This window comes from Plectropomus leopardus, chromosome 10 (genome assembly GCF_008729295.1).
Source record: "Plectropomus leopardus isolate mb chromosome 10, YSFRI_Pleo_2.0, whole genome shotgun sequence".
In the NCBI taxonomy this organism is placed as follows: domain Eukaryota; kingdom Metazoa; phylum Chordata; class Actinopteri; order Perciformes; family Serranidae; genus Plectropomus; species Plectropomus leopardus.
In genome coordinates, this window is record NC_056472.1 from 25454915 (window position 1) to 25469634 (window position 14720).

The 14720-nt window shown below is 39.2% G+C and overlaps 1 protein-coding gene and 1 long non-coding RNA gene across 9 annotated transcripts in view; both read left to right on the forward strand.

The window, feature by feature from the left end:
• Positions 1-3106, forward strand: part of dachd (dachshund d) — a 120631-nt gene extending 117525 nt beyond the window's left edge. For 3 of the 7 annotated variants that reach the window (XM_042494551.1, XM_042494549.1, XM_042494552.1), the window contains exon 11: positions 1530-3102. In XM_042494551.1, coding sequence (XP_042350485.1) covers positions 1530-1567 — 38 coding nt within the window. In that variant the 3' untranslated portion in view covers positions 1568-3102. Of the gene's footprint in view, positions 1-1529 lie in introns of all 7 variants that reach the window. The other 4 variants (XM_042494547.1, XM_042494546.1, XM_042494548.1 and 1 more) reach the window with 3 other exon arrangements.
• An 835-nt stretch (positions 3107-3941) lies between these two features.
• Positions 3942-14720, forward strand: part of LOC121948810 — a 69086-nt gene continuing 58307 nt past the window's right edge. For both annotated transcript variants that reach the window (XR_006106188.1, XR_006106189.1), the window contains exons 1-2: positions 3942-3989; positions 13471-13526. This is a non-coding gene — a long non-coding RNA (uncharacterized LOC121948810). The remainder of the gene's footprint in view (positions 3990-13470; positions 13527-14720) is intronic.

Sequence of the window (14720 nt, forward strand, 5' to 3'; positions counted from 1 at the left end):
AGAAGTAAAACGCTGCAACGTCTCAAATCATCCGTCAAATAATCAAATCGTTTTCATTAACACCCCCCCCTCCCCTGCAAACTGTTCCACGCCGGGCAGACAGGTAGACAGACTGCGAGGTGAGCGTGTCATCTGCTCTCAGAAGGCGTTTGTGTGTGTGTGTGTGTACCAAGTTGTGTATCCCGGCTCACACTCTCAGCGCTCTCCGGCCCCCTCCTCGGCTGTCTGTTTCTCCGTAGCGCTGCATTCATGCTGTAATGACTTTTACACAGGACTCGGTGGTTGTTGCTTGAATAGAGGCAGCCATAGTGCAATGCCTTTGAGACCTACGGCAGTGCTGGGTAATTAGCCTGTGTGTTTGTACACCCCCCCACCCTCCTCCCTAACACACACATACTGTACACACACACACACACAAGAAGCCTTTGTTGTCTCCACTCTCCATGCACGACTATACATAAAATAAGAATAACAGGACTAATTGATAAAAAATTGAGCCAGATTCCTAAATAAGAAAAATCTTTTTAATTATAGAAAATAGCAGCAGGACTAAATGCACTTTCAGACATTGTAACCAGGTGTAACCTCTGCGTCTCTGCAGAATAGGAGTCAAGCATTGTCTCTGATGTCCTGCGCTTACTTGTGTCATGTCCAACAACTTGCGCCGCTAAACGTCTTTGTGCGCGTTTCTCTTTAACATTGAATTATTTAGGCGCGCTGCCATAGAGAGGTGTGCGCTTCTTAAAAGGCATTACTGTAGCATTTCTCCGGCAGAGGAAATGTGAAGGTAATAAACGTCAAACATGCTCCTGAGCTGCGCCTAACAGATGCTTTTACCAGCTCAGCGTCGGAGCAGCACTGCTCGCTCAGGCGAACGCTCAGACAAGAGAGTGGTGTATATGTGTGTGTGTGTGTGTTTCACTGGGAAAAATGGACAAAGCTCGTTAGGTTGGAGGTGTCTGGAGATAACGCGGCGGAGGAATGTCTGCCGTTTTCAATAAACACTATTTCCATGCAGGAAATGTCACTTAGAGAGCGCTTTACATCATGAGTGCAGTATTATGTTCAAACAAGCGTATCAGTAGAGATGTCTTAAACACATGTGGCGAACAATTCTGATGCCTGGAGTGTGGTTATCATAGCTGCTTTTACAGTGGGTGCTAATAAAATATGCATGTAACAGAGTAATTATATTCCTGACTGATGCACTGTGTATGATCCTAAATACAAAGGTGAAACTATTTTGGTTAGTTCATGATTTCACATCATAATTTCTTCTTTTTTTTTTTTTTTTTTTTTGAAAGTAAGTGGCTGTACGTGATATTTAATCGTATTCGTCACAGCCGCTAACTTAATCTCGCCCTTAAATCGGTTTCTGAATCCATACTAACTCTGCTGAAGCTGAACGACCAGAGGGCAACATTTTGAAGTTAACGTTTCATCAACAATCACATCCTGAATAGTGCATTTGCGTCAGCAGGATGTTCGCTGTTGGCTAATCCTTGGCTCCTGTGTGTCCTCTGTTGCAGATGGAAGACTGTTCCTGAAAACCACAGTGATGTACTGATAAGGCCGTGAGGAGCTGGAGGAAATAAAAATTTCAGAAAAAAAGGAGAGAAAAAAGAAAAAAAAGAAAGAAAAGAAAACCCATGAAGATTCTCAAGAGCCCTTATCCAGGCTGATTTAGGAAAGAAGTCAAGCTGCTTGTAGGAGTTCAATGGAAATGCTGTGTTCACCCAAATGCTGGAGGAGGTTGCGTGTGAATGTAGAATAAGAAGTCTTTTTCTCACAGAGGCCGACGTTAAATACTTCGATAGGGCAGGTTTTGACGTAGCGGGGAGGGGGGTTGGCCAATGTGAAGGATAAACATATATATTGAGCACAGTAAAAATGTACCCGTGGTACACTGTTGGTAATAACGCATAAATTCACAGCACTGAAGATTTTTATACTGTATCTCAGCCAGCGAGAAAGCTTCGATAAAAGAAATTCGACTGAAGTTTTGTTTTGTATTTCAAATTGAATTTTGAGAAAAATGACACGTGGAGGCGAGCGAGGAATATTTAGAAAAAAAAAAACAAACAAAAAAAAATGTGAATCTATCCACGTGTTCATCAAAAGAGAAGAGTTTGATTTTCATGTTTTCTAAATTAGATGACAATACAATCAAGTTTCCTTTTTACCATTGTTGTATATACAAGATCTGATGATAATGATAGGAAAACTCAACTCTATCGAACCCGAGTGGATTGATAAGGTATGTGTATATAACGTTAAGAGGTATTGTGTATGCAGTAGAGCTATTAGGCAAACAATACCGCCATTTATATAAACCTACAGTTTTGTTTTTGTTCTATTTCTGAGCCATCATTCTTTCCTATAGCTGCCATTTTGGTGAGAAAGCATGCAGGCATGTAAATGTTTGTCCTGGAATTATGATATTTAATAAATCCTATATTGTGCTGAACAAATACTAGGGTTGACTCACTCAAGCCCAGATGATTTTGAAAACATAATTATCAAACATTTCACTTTCAAAAATGAAGACTTTTGTTGTCAATAGTACTGTAATCTTTGTAACAGAGGTAATATTTCTTGGAATTTACTGTACATTTTTTGTCATGAGACACACTCAAAATCAGCACCCTCAATGCTTTTTTTTTTTAAAAAAAAAAGAAGATATCCCAAGATCACGTGTCAGCTTGAGAAACAGCCATGACGCAACTTTTTCGAGACTGAATGCCATTTAATCGCTCAAAGCCCTGTGGAACGTACACACTTTTCTTTCCTTTTTTTAGAGTGTTTCATGATATCCTGATGAGAAAAAGAAAAAAAAACATAAGTTATAATTTTCCTGTTACTTTCCCTAAAGACTTTTGAATTTCGGTGCTGAAACACCTGTGTATATTCTCTAGACATAAGCTGATGTCAGTCCTTTAACTGCAAAACAGTTTAGACCTTATGTGTTACAATCAGGAGAAGAGGAGGAGGAGGAAGAGGAGGAAGAGTGTCCCATGTTCACAATGTGTTTGTTCTTTTTGTTCTCAATGGAGTGTCTAGGTCTGTTGTCACTGATAACTTATATAGCTTCTCGAATCATCTCTTCATTGTACTTCAAATTCAAATAAAGTTAACATGTTGATGATAAACCTGTGAGTTAAATATGTTGCCCCAACACAATTGTCACATATAACTAAGTGCATTCACTCAAGTACGATTTTGAGGTACTTGTACTTTACTTGATTCCTTATACTGCTGCTGCACTGATTTTCAGAGGAAAATATTGTACTTTTAAATTTACAAACATTACAAGAAAAATTTATAAAATATGATTTTCTAAATAGATTAAACTACCTAGCAGCCAATACCAGTGCAGCTGGAACAATTAGTCAGTAATTCAGTTGATAGAAAATTAATTGGCAATTAGTTTTGATAAACATTTAAGTCATTTTTTTAATTTATTATTTAATAATTTTAAGTTTTGGGGGTGTTTTTTTTTTTAAGTAATTAATTAATTTACATTTTTCTGGATTCAGTACTTTTATTTTCATGCACAAAAAGTGCATGTTCCTAATTATACTTCCAGAAAAGGTTGCAAACATGTAAACGTAAAACATCACTGCTGAGACAGCCAAACAACAGTGTGTCTGCAGGTCTTAAAAAGTCTTTAAATGTCTTGAATTTATACATGGTAGTCCTTACAAGTCATTAAATAGTCTTAAATTTGAAAGTCTTTTAAGAAGTATTTCACCGCTGAGAAGACTGGGCTGTCTATGCAGTAGAAAGACACAAACACCTTTGAAATTGGTGCTGTATGAGAAAGCAGAGAAAACGGCTTTGGTATTGGATTTTGCTCATGACGTAGAAAACTACAATTACCAGAGTGCAGTGTTGGGTGACGTAACGCGAGATTTCCCGTTATTCCACTGAAAACATTATGGCGGGTGGCGCGTAACAAACAACAAACGACTTCGGTCGACAGCCGAACGGTAAGCTGAACAATGTTTCTGAACACGTTTTTGGCGAAAAATTAACGCGGTACCAAAACCTTTCTTTTGTATATTTTATCAGCACTGCTGTGTTTTAGCGTTTGCTCTCACTATCTCTCACTTCTGCCTTATAATACAGGACACAAACAGGTGACCAAAATGTGATATTTTTAGCCGAAATAGTCGTTATAGTAACAAAACCATGGTTACTGTTTGACCCAGGGAGAAAGTGAGAGAAAGGTCTGAAGTTTGAGCGACAACTTGCCAAGTTGGTTTTTTTATGCATACATAAACATACAATAAACATGAAGAGCAATAAAAATAATGGAAAGGCTGCTGCAACATATGAGAGAAAAATTAGAATCAAATTGTGACAAAGATACTTTCATGAAGTCCTACAGCGTAACAAATCTGTACAGTAAAGCTGTTTCAGAATAATCTGCACACTTTTTGGTGCAAAATGTGAAAAAAGTTAAGCATTAGATATGCAAAAGTTGTGTGTAAAAGTCCATATTTGTGATGTGACAAATGAAACTAGCTTTTTACTTTATTTGCACTTGCCTGTTGTTGTCATGTCCATTTTAACTTAACTCACTCCAATATATTTTTATATTATTTTCTTTCCCAAAAACTACTTCTGCATGGGACCACATACTTTATACTTACATGCAAAGCTTGAATTATAAAATATGATTTGTCCAAACATTAGTGTTAAGTTTGGTTAAAAATATCTTGAAAAGGTCTTAAAAAAGTATTAAATGTTAAGTGTCTGGTACCTGTAGACACCCTGTACATTTTTAAGCAAGTTGGGGCCAGATACATTTTCTTCACCATCTTCTTTAGAGGTGGAGGAAAAAAAATGATAAAGCACAATATATTGCAATATATGTTATCGTCATACTCAGCATATCGCAAAACATTAATTTTAATAATATTGTTTTGTGACCAAAGTGTTGTTCTAATATTGTATTGTAGGGCCTTTAGTGAATTTCACCCGTAGTTTGAGGAGAAATTTGTTTTTAAAACCCTTATTACATGTCCTCAGCCTTCTAATGAATGTCTGTGTTATGTATGGCTTAAACCATTGCAGGAAAACTGTAGGAAAATATATATAAGCATTGTGTTATTCACTCTGAATATCAGTAAAAAGGCAGGCTTATGAGTAATCACAGAATGAGAGTATCTTGTGCAACCTCTCCTTTCCCTGAGTGTGGACGTGAGAGTGTGAGCCCTTTGACTTCCATGTGCGAGTGTGTTTTTAAAAGAAGAAAAATAATAATAATGCGTAGGCTAATCCGAGATAAACTATGTAAATGAGGGTGTGACCAAGCTCCCTGTAAATAAATTATTTCATGTGTACTTTGAAGTGTATGACACTAATTCACAATATATCACCATCAAACAAACAGCTCTCCTTTGAGCAGTTCTTCATACTGTAGGGTCATGCATCATAATGTTCACTTTATATAAGCTTCAAGGGAGCCGTTAAGAAATTATGCAACTGTTCTGTTATCATATTTGTCAGATTATTCCTTTTTGTAAATGTGACATTGTCAGTTTTTCTGGGATTTTTTTTCCCTTTGTGTTGTGTTTTTAATTATAACTGACTGTTCTTGAGTGACATTATTTGTTTTGCTCTCGAGACACAGTAGTTATCCACAGGGATCATTTCAGAACAACTGTAACAGGTACAGCTCTTAAAACGCATAAGAAAAATACCAAATCGACATTGAGAGAAATTTCTCTAGTAAGCAATTCTGAGTGAAATGTGTTGACACAGCATGCTCGGCCCATTCCCATTTTGCATGCTTTTTAAAGCATGGCCGTAACACAGCCACAGAGATGAATAATTGACTGATTGCTGCATAATTCAATGCTGCATTGTAAAAATTCAAGGCCCTGAAATATTTCAAGCTTTTCTTCTTTTTATTAAAAATGAGGTTAAAGTTTCAATCAACCTTGAAAGAACAACATGACACACAATGGGCAATCAATCATGAGCTCCTCGTTGAGTTCGCGCCGACTGTCGCAGCTCCTCTCCAAACTTGAGCTCACTGTGGAGTGAAAGAAACTCTGACATCGCGTCCACTTTATCCGTTTAATGACTCAATCCTTCCTCGGTTTGCCGCAGTGAGAGATTCACTCCGCTCGCCTCCAATGAGCTTGTGAGACGTGGGCAGCTATTACTCAGATATTCTGTTTATTTCTCTATCTGATGCCTTTTTTTTCTCCTCTGCACCGGCATCTGAGAGAAGAGGCCCTGCAGCTACATGTTTCATATCACTGCACATTTTGTAATAAATTCAATTCAGTACAAATATGACCATGAGGCACGAAGACTTTAAATACCAAATGTGCATTATAGCTGTGTTGTTGCATTTCACTTCGCTGTAGTGTGGAAAGCACTGCGCTGATTGTACATTCAAAGCTGTGTGAGCCGTGTGCTTTTATTTACTCGGCTTGACGCGGAGATGTGCTCATGAAGACATCATCCAGACGTGATTATTCCGCATGATCCTGCCTCTTATTTCACTGTTGGTTTGCCTGACACCACGTTGTGAATTTTTGTGCTTGCTTGACCAGCTGAGGAAACGTATTCATCCTGACGCTGAAGACAGAATTTTTGAAAAAATGTTTTTTTAACGGATAAAAAAAGTTGTTTTTATACTTCAGCTTGGTGTCAACTGCATTGTTAACCTCGGCTGAGCTGATTCCTCGCTCATCATCACGAGCAGGAGATGGCCATTTAGTGAAAGCAGTAATATTGCATGTCTCTTGATAACTGAGTGGTGCCTTGAGTCTGCAGAGAGACATTAGGAAGGTGCAGGCTGATCGTCTGAGAGATAGGACTAATGTCACCTAATCAGATAGACCATTATGTATTAGTGAAACTACAAAACAGTTTTATCTGACAAGGGCCAGGCCACATTACCTAAATTAACATTTTGCAAGCGTGAACATGGAAGACCACGGAGGCGAGGGGAGGGCTAGGACTGCGTCCTGCGCTTAGACATTCGGCAGTAATTATTAATTTATGATTGTCTCTGGTCTTAATGAAAATGAAAGCCAGGAAAGAGAACAGGGAGGGATAATGTGGCGTGAAATTGAGTTTCATTTGTACAGGGTCCACCTTTTAACTCTGCGCTTCTTAGGCGGAAATGGAGCCGAGCGCTTCGCTCTCTCTCTCTAGAGAATGTATTTCAGTTTTTTTTTTTTTTTTTTTTTTTATCGTGCTCTCTCTCCTTTCAGTCTTTCAGTCAAAGCGTGTTCATATCCTCTCATCCTTTTGTGATGTGTGGGGCCAACACGCCCTTTAACATCTCCATTACTCTCATAAGGCCTTTTCAAAATGACACAAGGCTCTTTGATGTCTGATAACTATGTCAACAAGTTTCTTGAATGGAAATGTCTCCACACAGAGCTTCTTTAATGTCAACAAGGCGGCCCCGGAAAGGTCTCGGACCAGGTTGGCATGAGAGGGGGCCCAAAGGAAGGTAGATTGATTTGCACAAGATTGTGTGAGGTATAATGCTCTGTTGATATGATACAAGATGCTGGCCTGTGACATGCCAAGTTAAGGCTTATTCTTGTGATATATTGAAGTGATGATGGTTTAACAGCAGGAGTGATGGAGGCGATTTGGGTCTTTGCTTTTGTAAGGATTTAATTTGACAATTATCCTAAATATTGTAATCCTGGCTAACAGCTTTAACAGCTAACTAGCTTGTTAATTCCAACCATTTTCAGTTTGTGGGTAAACTAGTGCACAGGAACAGATACTCGAGTCCAGCTTGTTTGACTTTTAATGAAACTCTAAGACAAGTCATGCTACACTTTTTTGTTTTTAAGACATGTTTCTCTGTCATGCTGGTTAATCGCTTCCAGCTACAGGCATTGTGAAGGATGTGCAATAACGAGGTGTTTTTCCATCCGCTGTATTTATGTACGTTTTCCTTTTGCACATAAAAAACCTGGGTGGGAACCCTAAAATAAAGAAATGAATAAAAGATAAAGAGAAAAATGAAAAATCTAGAAATATCGCAAAAAATGTTTTTACATGTAAATGCAAGAAAATGCAACTCAGTGCGACAGTAACAGAGTCAACTAAAAAACTAAGAAATTCTCTCTTTCCACCGTCCAATGTGCTGTTGGTCATTATACATCCATTCTTTCAGGTTTTTTTTAGATTAGATTTAGATTAGATTAGATCTTTATTTGTCTAAAATGTGGAAAAATGTCTTTGGCTTCACAAAAACACAGTAACATGGATTACAAACAAAATAACATTTAAAAACAAAGAGATTAAGAGAGCGCTTGAAGAAAATAGTCCTACTGTTTATTTTAATGAACCAACTCCCAATATTTGCATAATGGTAATGGTACTAAAGCTCACAATTAAGTTTATTTTCTTCATGCAAATTTTCTGAAAATTGATTTAAAATTTGCACTACATGTGGATGGAAACACACCCACTGATGTTTTTAGCCACTTGGGGGCAGCAAAAACAAGCTGTAAACATGCAGAAATACTTCCTTTTGATATGGTGGACTTGCAAGTTAGCAGTTGAGTACTGCACATCCAAAAGCTACAAAGCAACACATAATATAATAGCAATACAATAGCATTCATTTAAACATGGTTCTTATCTATTATTGATCCTCTTTTAGCGCCATCATCGGTTATCACCAACTCCTGTAGGATATATTTGGCTTCAGTATTTGGTTCTTGAGCTCCGATTTGGTACTTTTAGCAAAGAGTCGCTGACTGTGTCTGTTGTTTGGTGCTGGGTAGATAGCGCACAGTTGTTGTATTTTCGTGGTGTTTTGCTAAAAAGCTGACTGCTGTTGCTAAAAACCATGTTGATAAGAGCAGTGAGATTAACCAAAGACTTGATAATAAAGATGGACGACATGACAGCCCCAAAAACCGAAGCTAAAACATCTCGATCGCCCCCTCGGTGGCTGGCCAAATTTAAAGATCAAAATACACGTCAGACGAATTCTGTCATTTCAGGTAGTTTCTATCTTGCTGATGTTGAAGTTTTCGTTTTAGTTCATGATTTGATGCTTTTCTATAGAGGATTTGACGACATGATTGACAGCTGCGTGTGCCAGTCTGTGTGCTTGTGATCAGCGGTGCTGCTTGTGATTGGTTGGAGTGGTGTATGGCTGCAAATTTGATATTTGAGGCCGCGGAGATCGCTACTGCGCAGAGTTAAAAAAATTACATCACCCTCACAAGGTAGCAGCTGCTGTATGAGAATCGTCTTTCATGTTTAAAAAGTCTACAGCCTTTTTTTTTACCTTCTTTCGCTGAAAAGCTTTTAGTTCTTGTTGAAAAGATGCTTTTGAAAGTGATAAGATTTTAAAAAAACATTGTAAGTAGTTGAGCAGCGTGAAACAGCAGAAAGATGCTGCAAAGCTTAGTTAGTAGTTCATCAAGTAGTTCCTACTCCTCAAAAAAAGACAGTTTCAAACAATAAAATGTATAAAACTATTATTTGAATTATGTCATCACAATAGACATCAATGAAATAAACAAATAATAAAAGCAAAATAAGTGTTACAATATCAATAATTTACGCTGCTCTAACAATAGTCTTGTTGTCATTTTTTAAAATTAGCTACAAGCACAAAGCCGCTTTATGTCGTGATACATCAATACAATATTAGGCTTCAGATCTGAAGTGGCGTCTGTGAGCTTTCACAAAATTACTCACAGCACAGGAGTATCCAAATCACCAGGGTTGGTTATATTAAGTCAATTACATTTTTACAATTGTGAGCGAGGGATGGTTAATTTAGTTTGACCCAAGAGCCCCCGACACTCCCCCAGATAGCAGATGGATGAGACGAGTGACCACAGGCGTGAGGGAGTGTGTGTCTGAGTGTGTGTGAGCCCACTGGATTAGTCTTCATTTGGTGCCTCTGTCATAAGGGAGGGGAAGACTGAACACTGTGTGGCAGAGCAAAGAAAACACACAGGGTCAGTCGAACACACACAAACACAAGCGCGCGCTATTAACCTCCCCCCCAGCTCATCAACTTTATTTTGCAATCTTCCCTCAGAACCATTAGAATACCCTGAAGAAATGACTTTCCAATTAAAGGGGATCTAGAAGAAGAGGTTTTTTTTCCTTCTTCTTTTTTTTTTTATCTCTGGCTCCTGGAGTTCTTTATTCCAATAATTTAAATTGGAATTGATTTTTCAATTTACCCGCTGACTGCTACGGACACAGAGCGCGGGGCCAAATAGAGCTACGTTCTCAGAATGTTTGTCATGACAGCGCTACATTTAAATTTGCACAGGCCGCCTAAATAGCAATATATTTCCTCCTGTGAGAACAATCAGGCAGGACAACACATTTAGGCCTTGTGTGATTACAGCATCAGGTATTTATCTCTCACATTATGTGGTAGACTATTTTGTGGAAAAGTTCTTCTGACTTCCCTCTAATAGGTCAACACTGATTGGCTAAAGGAAACATTTTTATTAACTGCTGAAAACAAACATTTATTAACAAGTTCAAAGCAATAATCTTAGCAGTTTTCTTATCCGACGCATAATAGATCTTCGCATAGGCAACATAAGCAGGTGCCAAAATCCACGACCACCCCCACCCTCAAAAAAAGAAATACATATATGTTTTTTAAAATGCTCAAATGCCACATATAAAATTACCAAAGATTCAAGATTATATGCCATCGGTTTCAACAGATATTGGCTTTAAATGAATGAATATTAAATAAACTGAAAAGCATTATATAATATGTATAATATGATGTTATTTACATTACAGAAGAGACTTAATGATCACTTAAATTATGCGGGCAAGAAACGAGGATATAGAAAAAAGAGAATATATCAATATCGGTATTGGTTATCAGCTAAATGAGCTGTTATGTATAGGCATATCGGGTATCAGCCAAAAATCCAGTATCACTCATCCCTAAAAAGTACTCAGATGATCAGTGCTGCTTCTGCACTATGATGCCTTTAAATCAGGCGCAGTAGAGATTTTTGCTGGCTGAGACAGCTTCTTCGAGTTTGGCACGCCGTTAACTTAATTTTGCATCCTGTGAGTTAATCTTGTGGCTCTTTTACACTTGCCAAATGTTATCAGACCAAAACTGTTTTGCATTTTGCGGGGATTGTGACATTCAAAAAAGGGAATCTACTGATTTACAGTAGAGTCTATGGGGAAATGTCTTTTTTTGCCCCAGTGGCATCACATGACATTGCAATTCCTCTGTGTGGCCACTATGAAAACTGGCCTCAAAGCCCGGTGCACCTCCTGGAGGCCGGCTCAGAACATACTAGACCGTTGATGGTATTGTGAAGTTGATGTGGAGATCATCACAGTCAGCCAGGGGCCTTCAGTGTATTTCAGGACAGAGACCCAGAGACCGTCTACTATATGTATAGTTTAAAATTGGGTTATACATAATTATCTGAATATATTATGGTCTTATCTTGTTTTTGCTTGCTTATAGCTGCTAAGTCAGCAGCAGTTTCAGCACTGGAGGTTGAAATAGCTCTACTGCACTTCTGCTGGTGGCTTCTGAGGAGGATGGTGTGTCTTGCTCCAAAAAATAGAAAACGATCCATTGTGGCTCAGACTGTCTGTATACTTGGATTAATAATACAATTAATTTGGCAATATGTTTAGATAGTAAGTAAATGTAAGTTAACTGATTCACCTCGCTGTTATGGATATGTGCCACTTGGAACTAGCGAGCTGACATGAATTCAAGTATTCATGGGAAACTGTTAGTCTACTATCAGTCTTGTGCACTGTAAATCTTTTTTTTTTTTTAATGAATATTTGTTTATTATTTAGGATCTGCAGTAGCTGTGCTCTAAAACACAACTAATCTTCCTGGGGTTTTCATAACAGACTGATTTATCTCTGCTAATAATATGCTGGATCCCTGCTAAATTATCATTTGTAGGTGTATTTTAATTTTTGGAAAAAAAAAACTTTAACTTATAGAACTTGAATTTAAGTTAAACTGAAATTCAATTAGCAATAATTTGGTGGAACCCCCTGTAGTAACTCTGAAGACCCGCTACAGGTAGCGGACCCCTTGCTAAAGACAATATGCAGAAAAAAAGACAGGAAAATGAAGATGACAAAATTACCCACTCACATAGTTTTATTGTTTGTTATTGATTATCAATGAATGTTAGCTGAGTTGTTTCTTGGTGCTGATTTTCTAAATAGCTCTTATTGTTTTTTGTAGTAATTACAGTTATTATTGGGGGTGGGGTGGGGTGGGGGGCTTGCCTAGGACACTGAAAGTGCTATGTTCGGCACTGTTCATCACTCAGGCTAGACTGTACTGTTACACAGCATTTCCCACATGTTCTCATAGCAGGAGGAAACAGTAGTCTGTCCCAGGCAGGCAGCTAAGGCCTCACATGTTTAAGTTTGACAAACTATGCCTCTGAACTGCGCAACAACAGCAGCTCCAGCTGCGTTCTAATGAGCATTTATTGTGCCTCTACTACAGCGAGCGCTTTGCAGAGCCCGCTTCAAAGCCAACCAGATTCTACTCGAGCTGCTTTACAGATGCGTCTAGAAATCCGAGGCCGTTCTTCTGTGGACGAATGGTTCTGTCTTTTGCTCCTGACAGCTGCGCGGGCTTGTTGTTCGCTCTCTCCTGAGTTGTTTTAATAAAGTTGTGCTGCAGGAGTAGTGAGAGAAGATTAATGGACGCACAGGAAGTGTGGCAGTTGTGAGAGGATGCAGGACAGAGCGGGCCAGCAGCCATCTGTTCCCTCTCCTTTACAGCTCTCTTAATGGAGAAACAAACCAAACAACATGGATCTGAGCCCTGCAGACAGACACACACGCACACACACTCTCGCGCACACCTCAGTCGCACACAGCTAAACACAAAACATCACTTTATGTGACAGAGATGAGAGCTAGGCTTTTGTCATTGTATTCCCCCTTGTTGGATGTGTGTGTGTGTGTGTATGTGTGTGTGCATGCGTGTGTGTGCTTTTTTTTTTTCTACCTTTCAGCGAAATAAAGTTGGGTGTGAGCCACGGCTGTGAGATTTAGATGAAAGACACAGCCTGGATGGAACGTGATTAAGAGATATGTTCTTGAGGCAAAACAGGACTTGGCATTTGCTGAGACAAAACCTAATCAAATTAAAGCAAAACACGGCCATTGTTGTGGAGTGTGTTCTCCGCTTGTGTCACGTTTGAAATGAAACACTGTAAAATAGATATGGGCTGGTCGTGTCTGCGCAGCATCACCAACACAGTGGTTTTATTCAGATTTACACACAGGCACTGACTAATGACGGTTGTGCCCAATGATGCCTAAAGCACTTTATAGAGCTGTCTGGGTTATAAAAGATGTTTACTATGATGGAGCTGAATGGCTCGCTGAAAGAGTATTATTGTTTACAAGTTATTGTTTTAGATTAATTCACTCAGCACAATTGTTAAATTCTCCATCCAACAGGCATGGTCGCCTCCGGTTTGCTCTTCCGTCTGTAAGTGTTTGCCGTCCCACCTCCGGTGAGTTCCCACTCTTTACTCCATATTTATTATTAGCCCATAATGAAATCTATAGTCCAACTGTTTCTCATTTTGTTTGTTTTGAATGAGCGCAGACCATGTCACGTTAAATGACAACATGCACCGTCTCCCTCTTTCTCCCAGTGAAGACATCTGTATGACATGATGAAGTTTCCTCTCTGAGTATCAATCCTGTAATTGAGCTCAGGGAGAGGAGACGTGATGTGCACACAGAGGAAGTGAAAGGCCTCTCTCGCTCTCTCCCCTCCATCCCTCCTTCCCTCTCACATGCACAAACACACACCACGGGCTGTGTCCTCCTTCTTTCCCCCCTCATGCACACATACACACACAGACACACGCACAACTCTCCCTCACTACCTGCTTTTACATCAAATTTGTCAGTCAGCTCTCTTAAGATGCACATCAGCTGAAACGAGTGCATTAGCATTAGCTGCCATAATATCACTTGCTGTTCAGGGCGCACCGCACAATGGCCTGGGCCTCTGCAGAGAACAGAGACACAAGTGGAGTCTCGTAATTCACAAGCTTTTCACATCCTGAGCGAGACAGAAGCCACAACTCGTGTCTCTTTATCCGTCTTGTAATGTTGCTTTCTCATTCCGCTCTTGCGATACAGTGGATCATGAGGAAACTGAAGTGAGACCGGATTAAATATTAACACAACCTGACACGGTCCCCACCGGAGCTCCTATTCCACTTCACATGATACAATTAAAAACATTCCCACATGCATTGAGCGCAACACTTGTAAAGAACATGCTGCTTTACAGACTTAAAATAAATCTTATACTAATCTATGGAGAACCTGACAAGGAGGAGGCCAAGGTTTCCATGCAGGCACTTAGCTGAGTAGAGAGTTGGAAAAAAAACAGAGAGAGATGAGGGCCTTACATTATTTATATGTGCTAATGGTGGCTGTCTGTGTGTGTGAATCAGCAACAGAACAATCTGCTAAAATAGACACACAGCTGTAATCAAGGCCATACATTTCCTCTTCTTCTCCTTTTCTCTGCTAACTGCAGGGTCAATTGGAGTCAGTTTAGCAGCATTTGAAACTCTTGCAGTAGATTATCTCCTTTTAATGGAGACTAAAGACAATGCAGGAGTAGATTGCAATTGCCAAAGGAAAAGATTACCTCTGCAAAGCTGTCCTGTGTACAAAAGAAATAC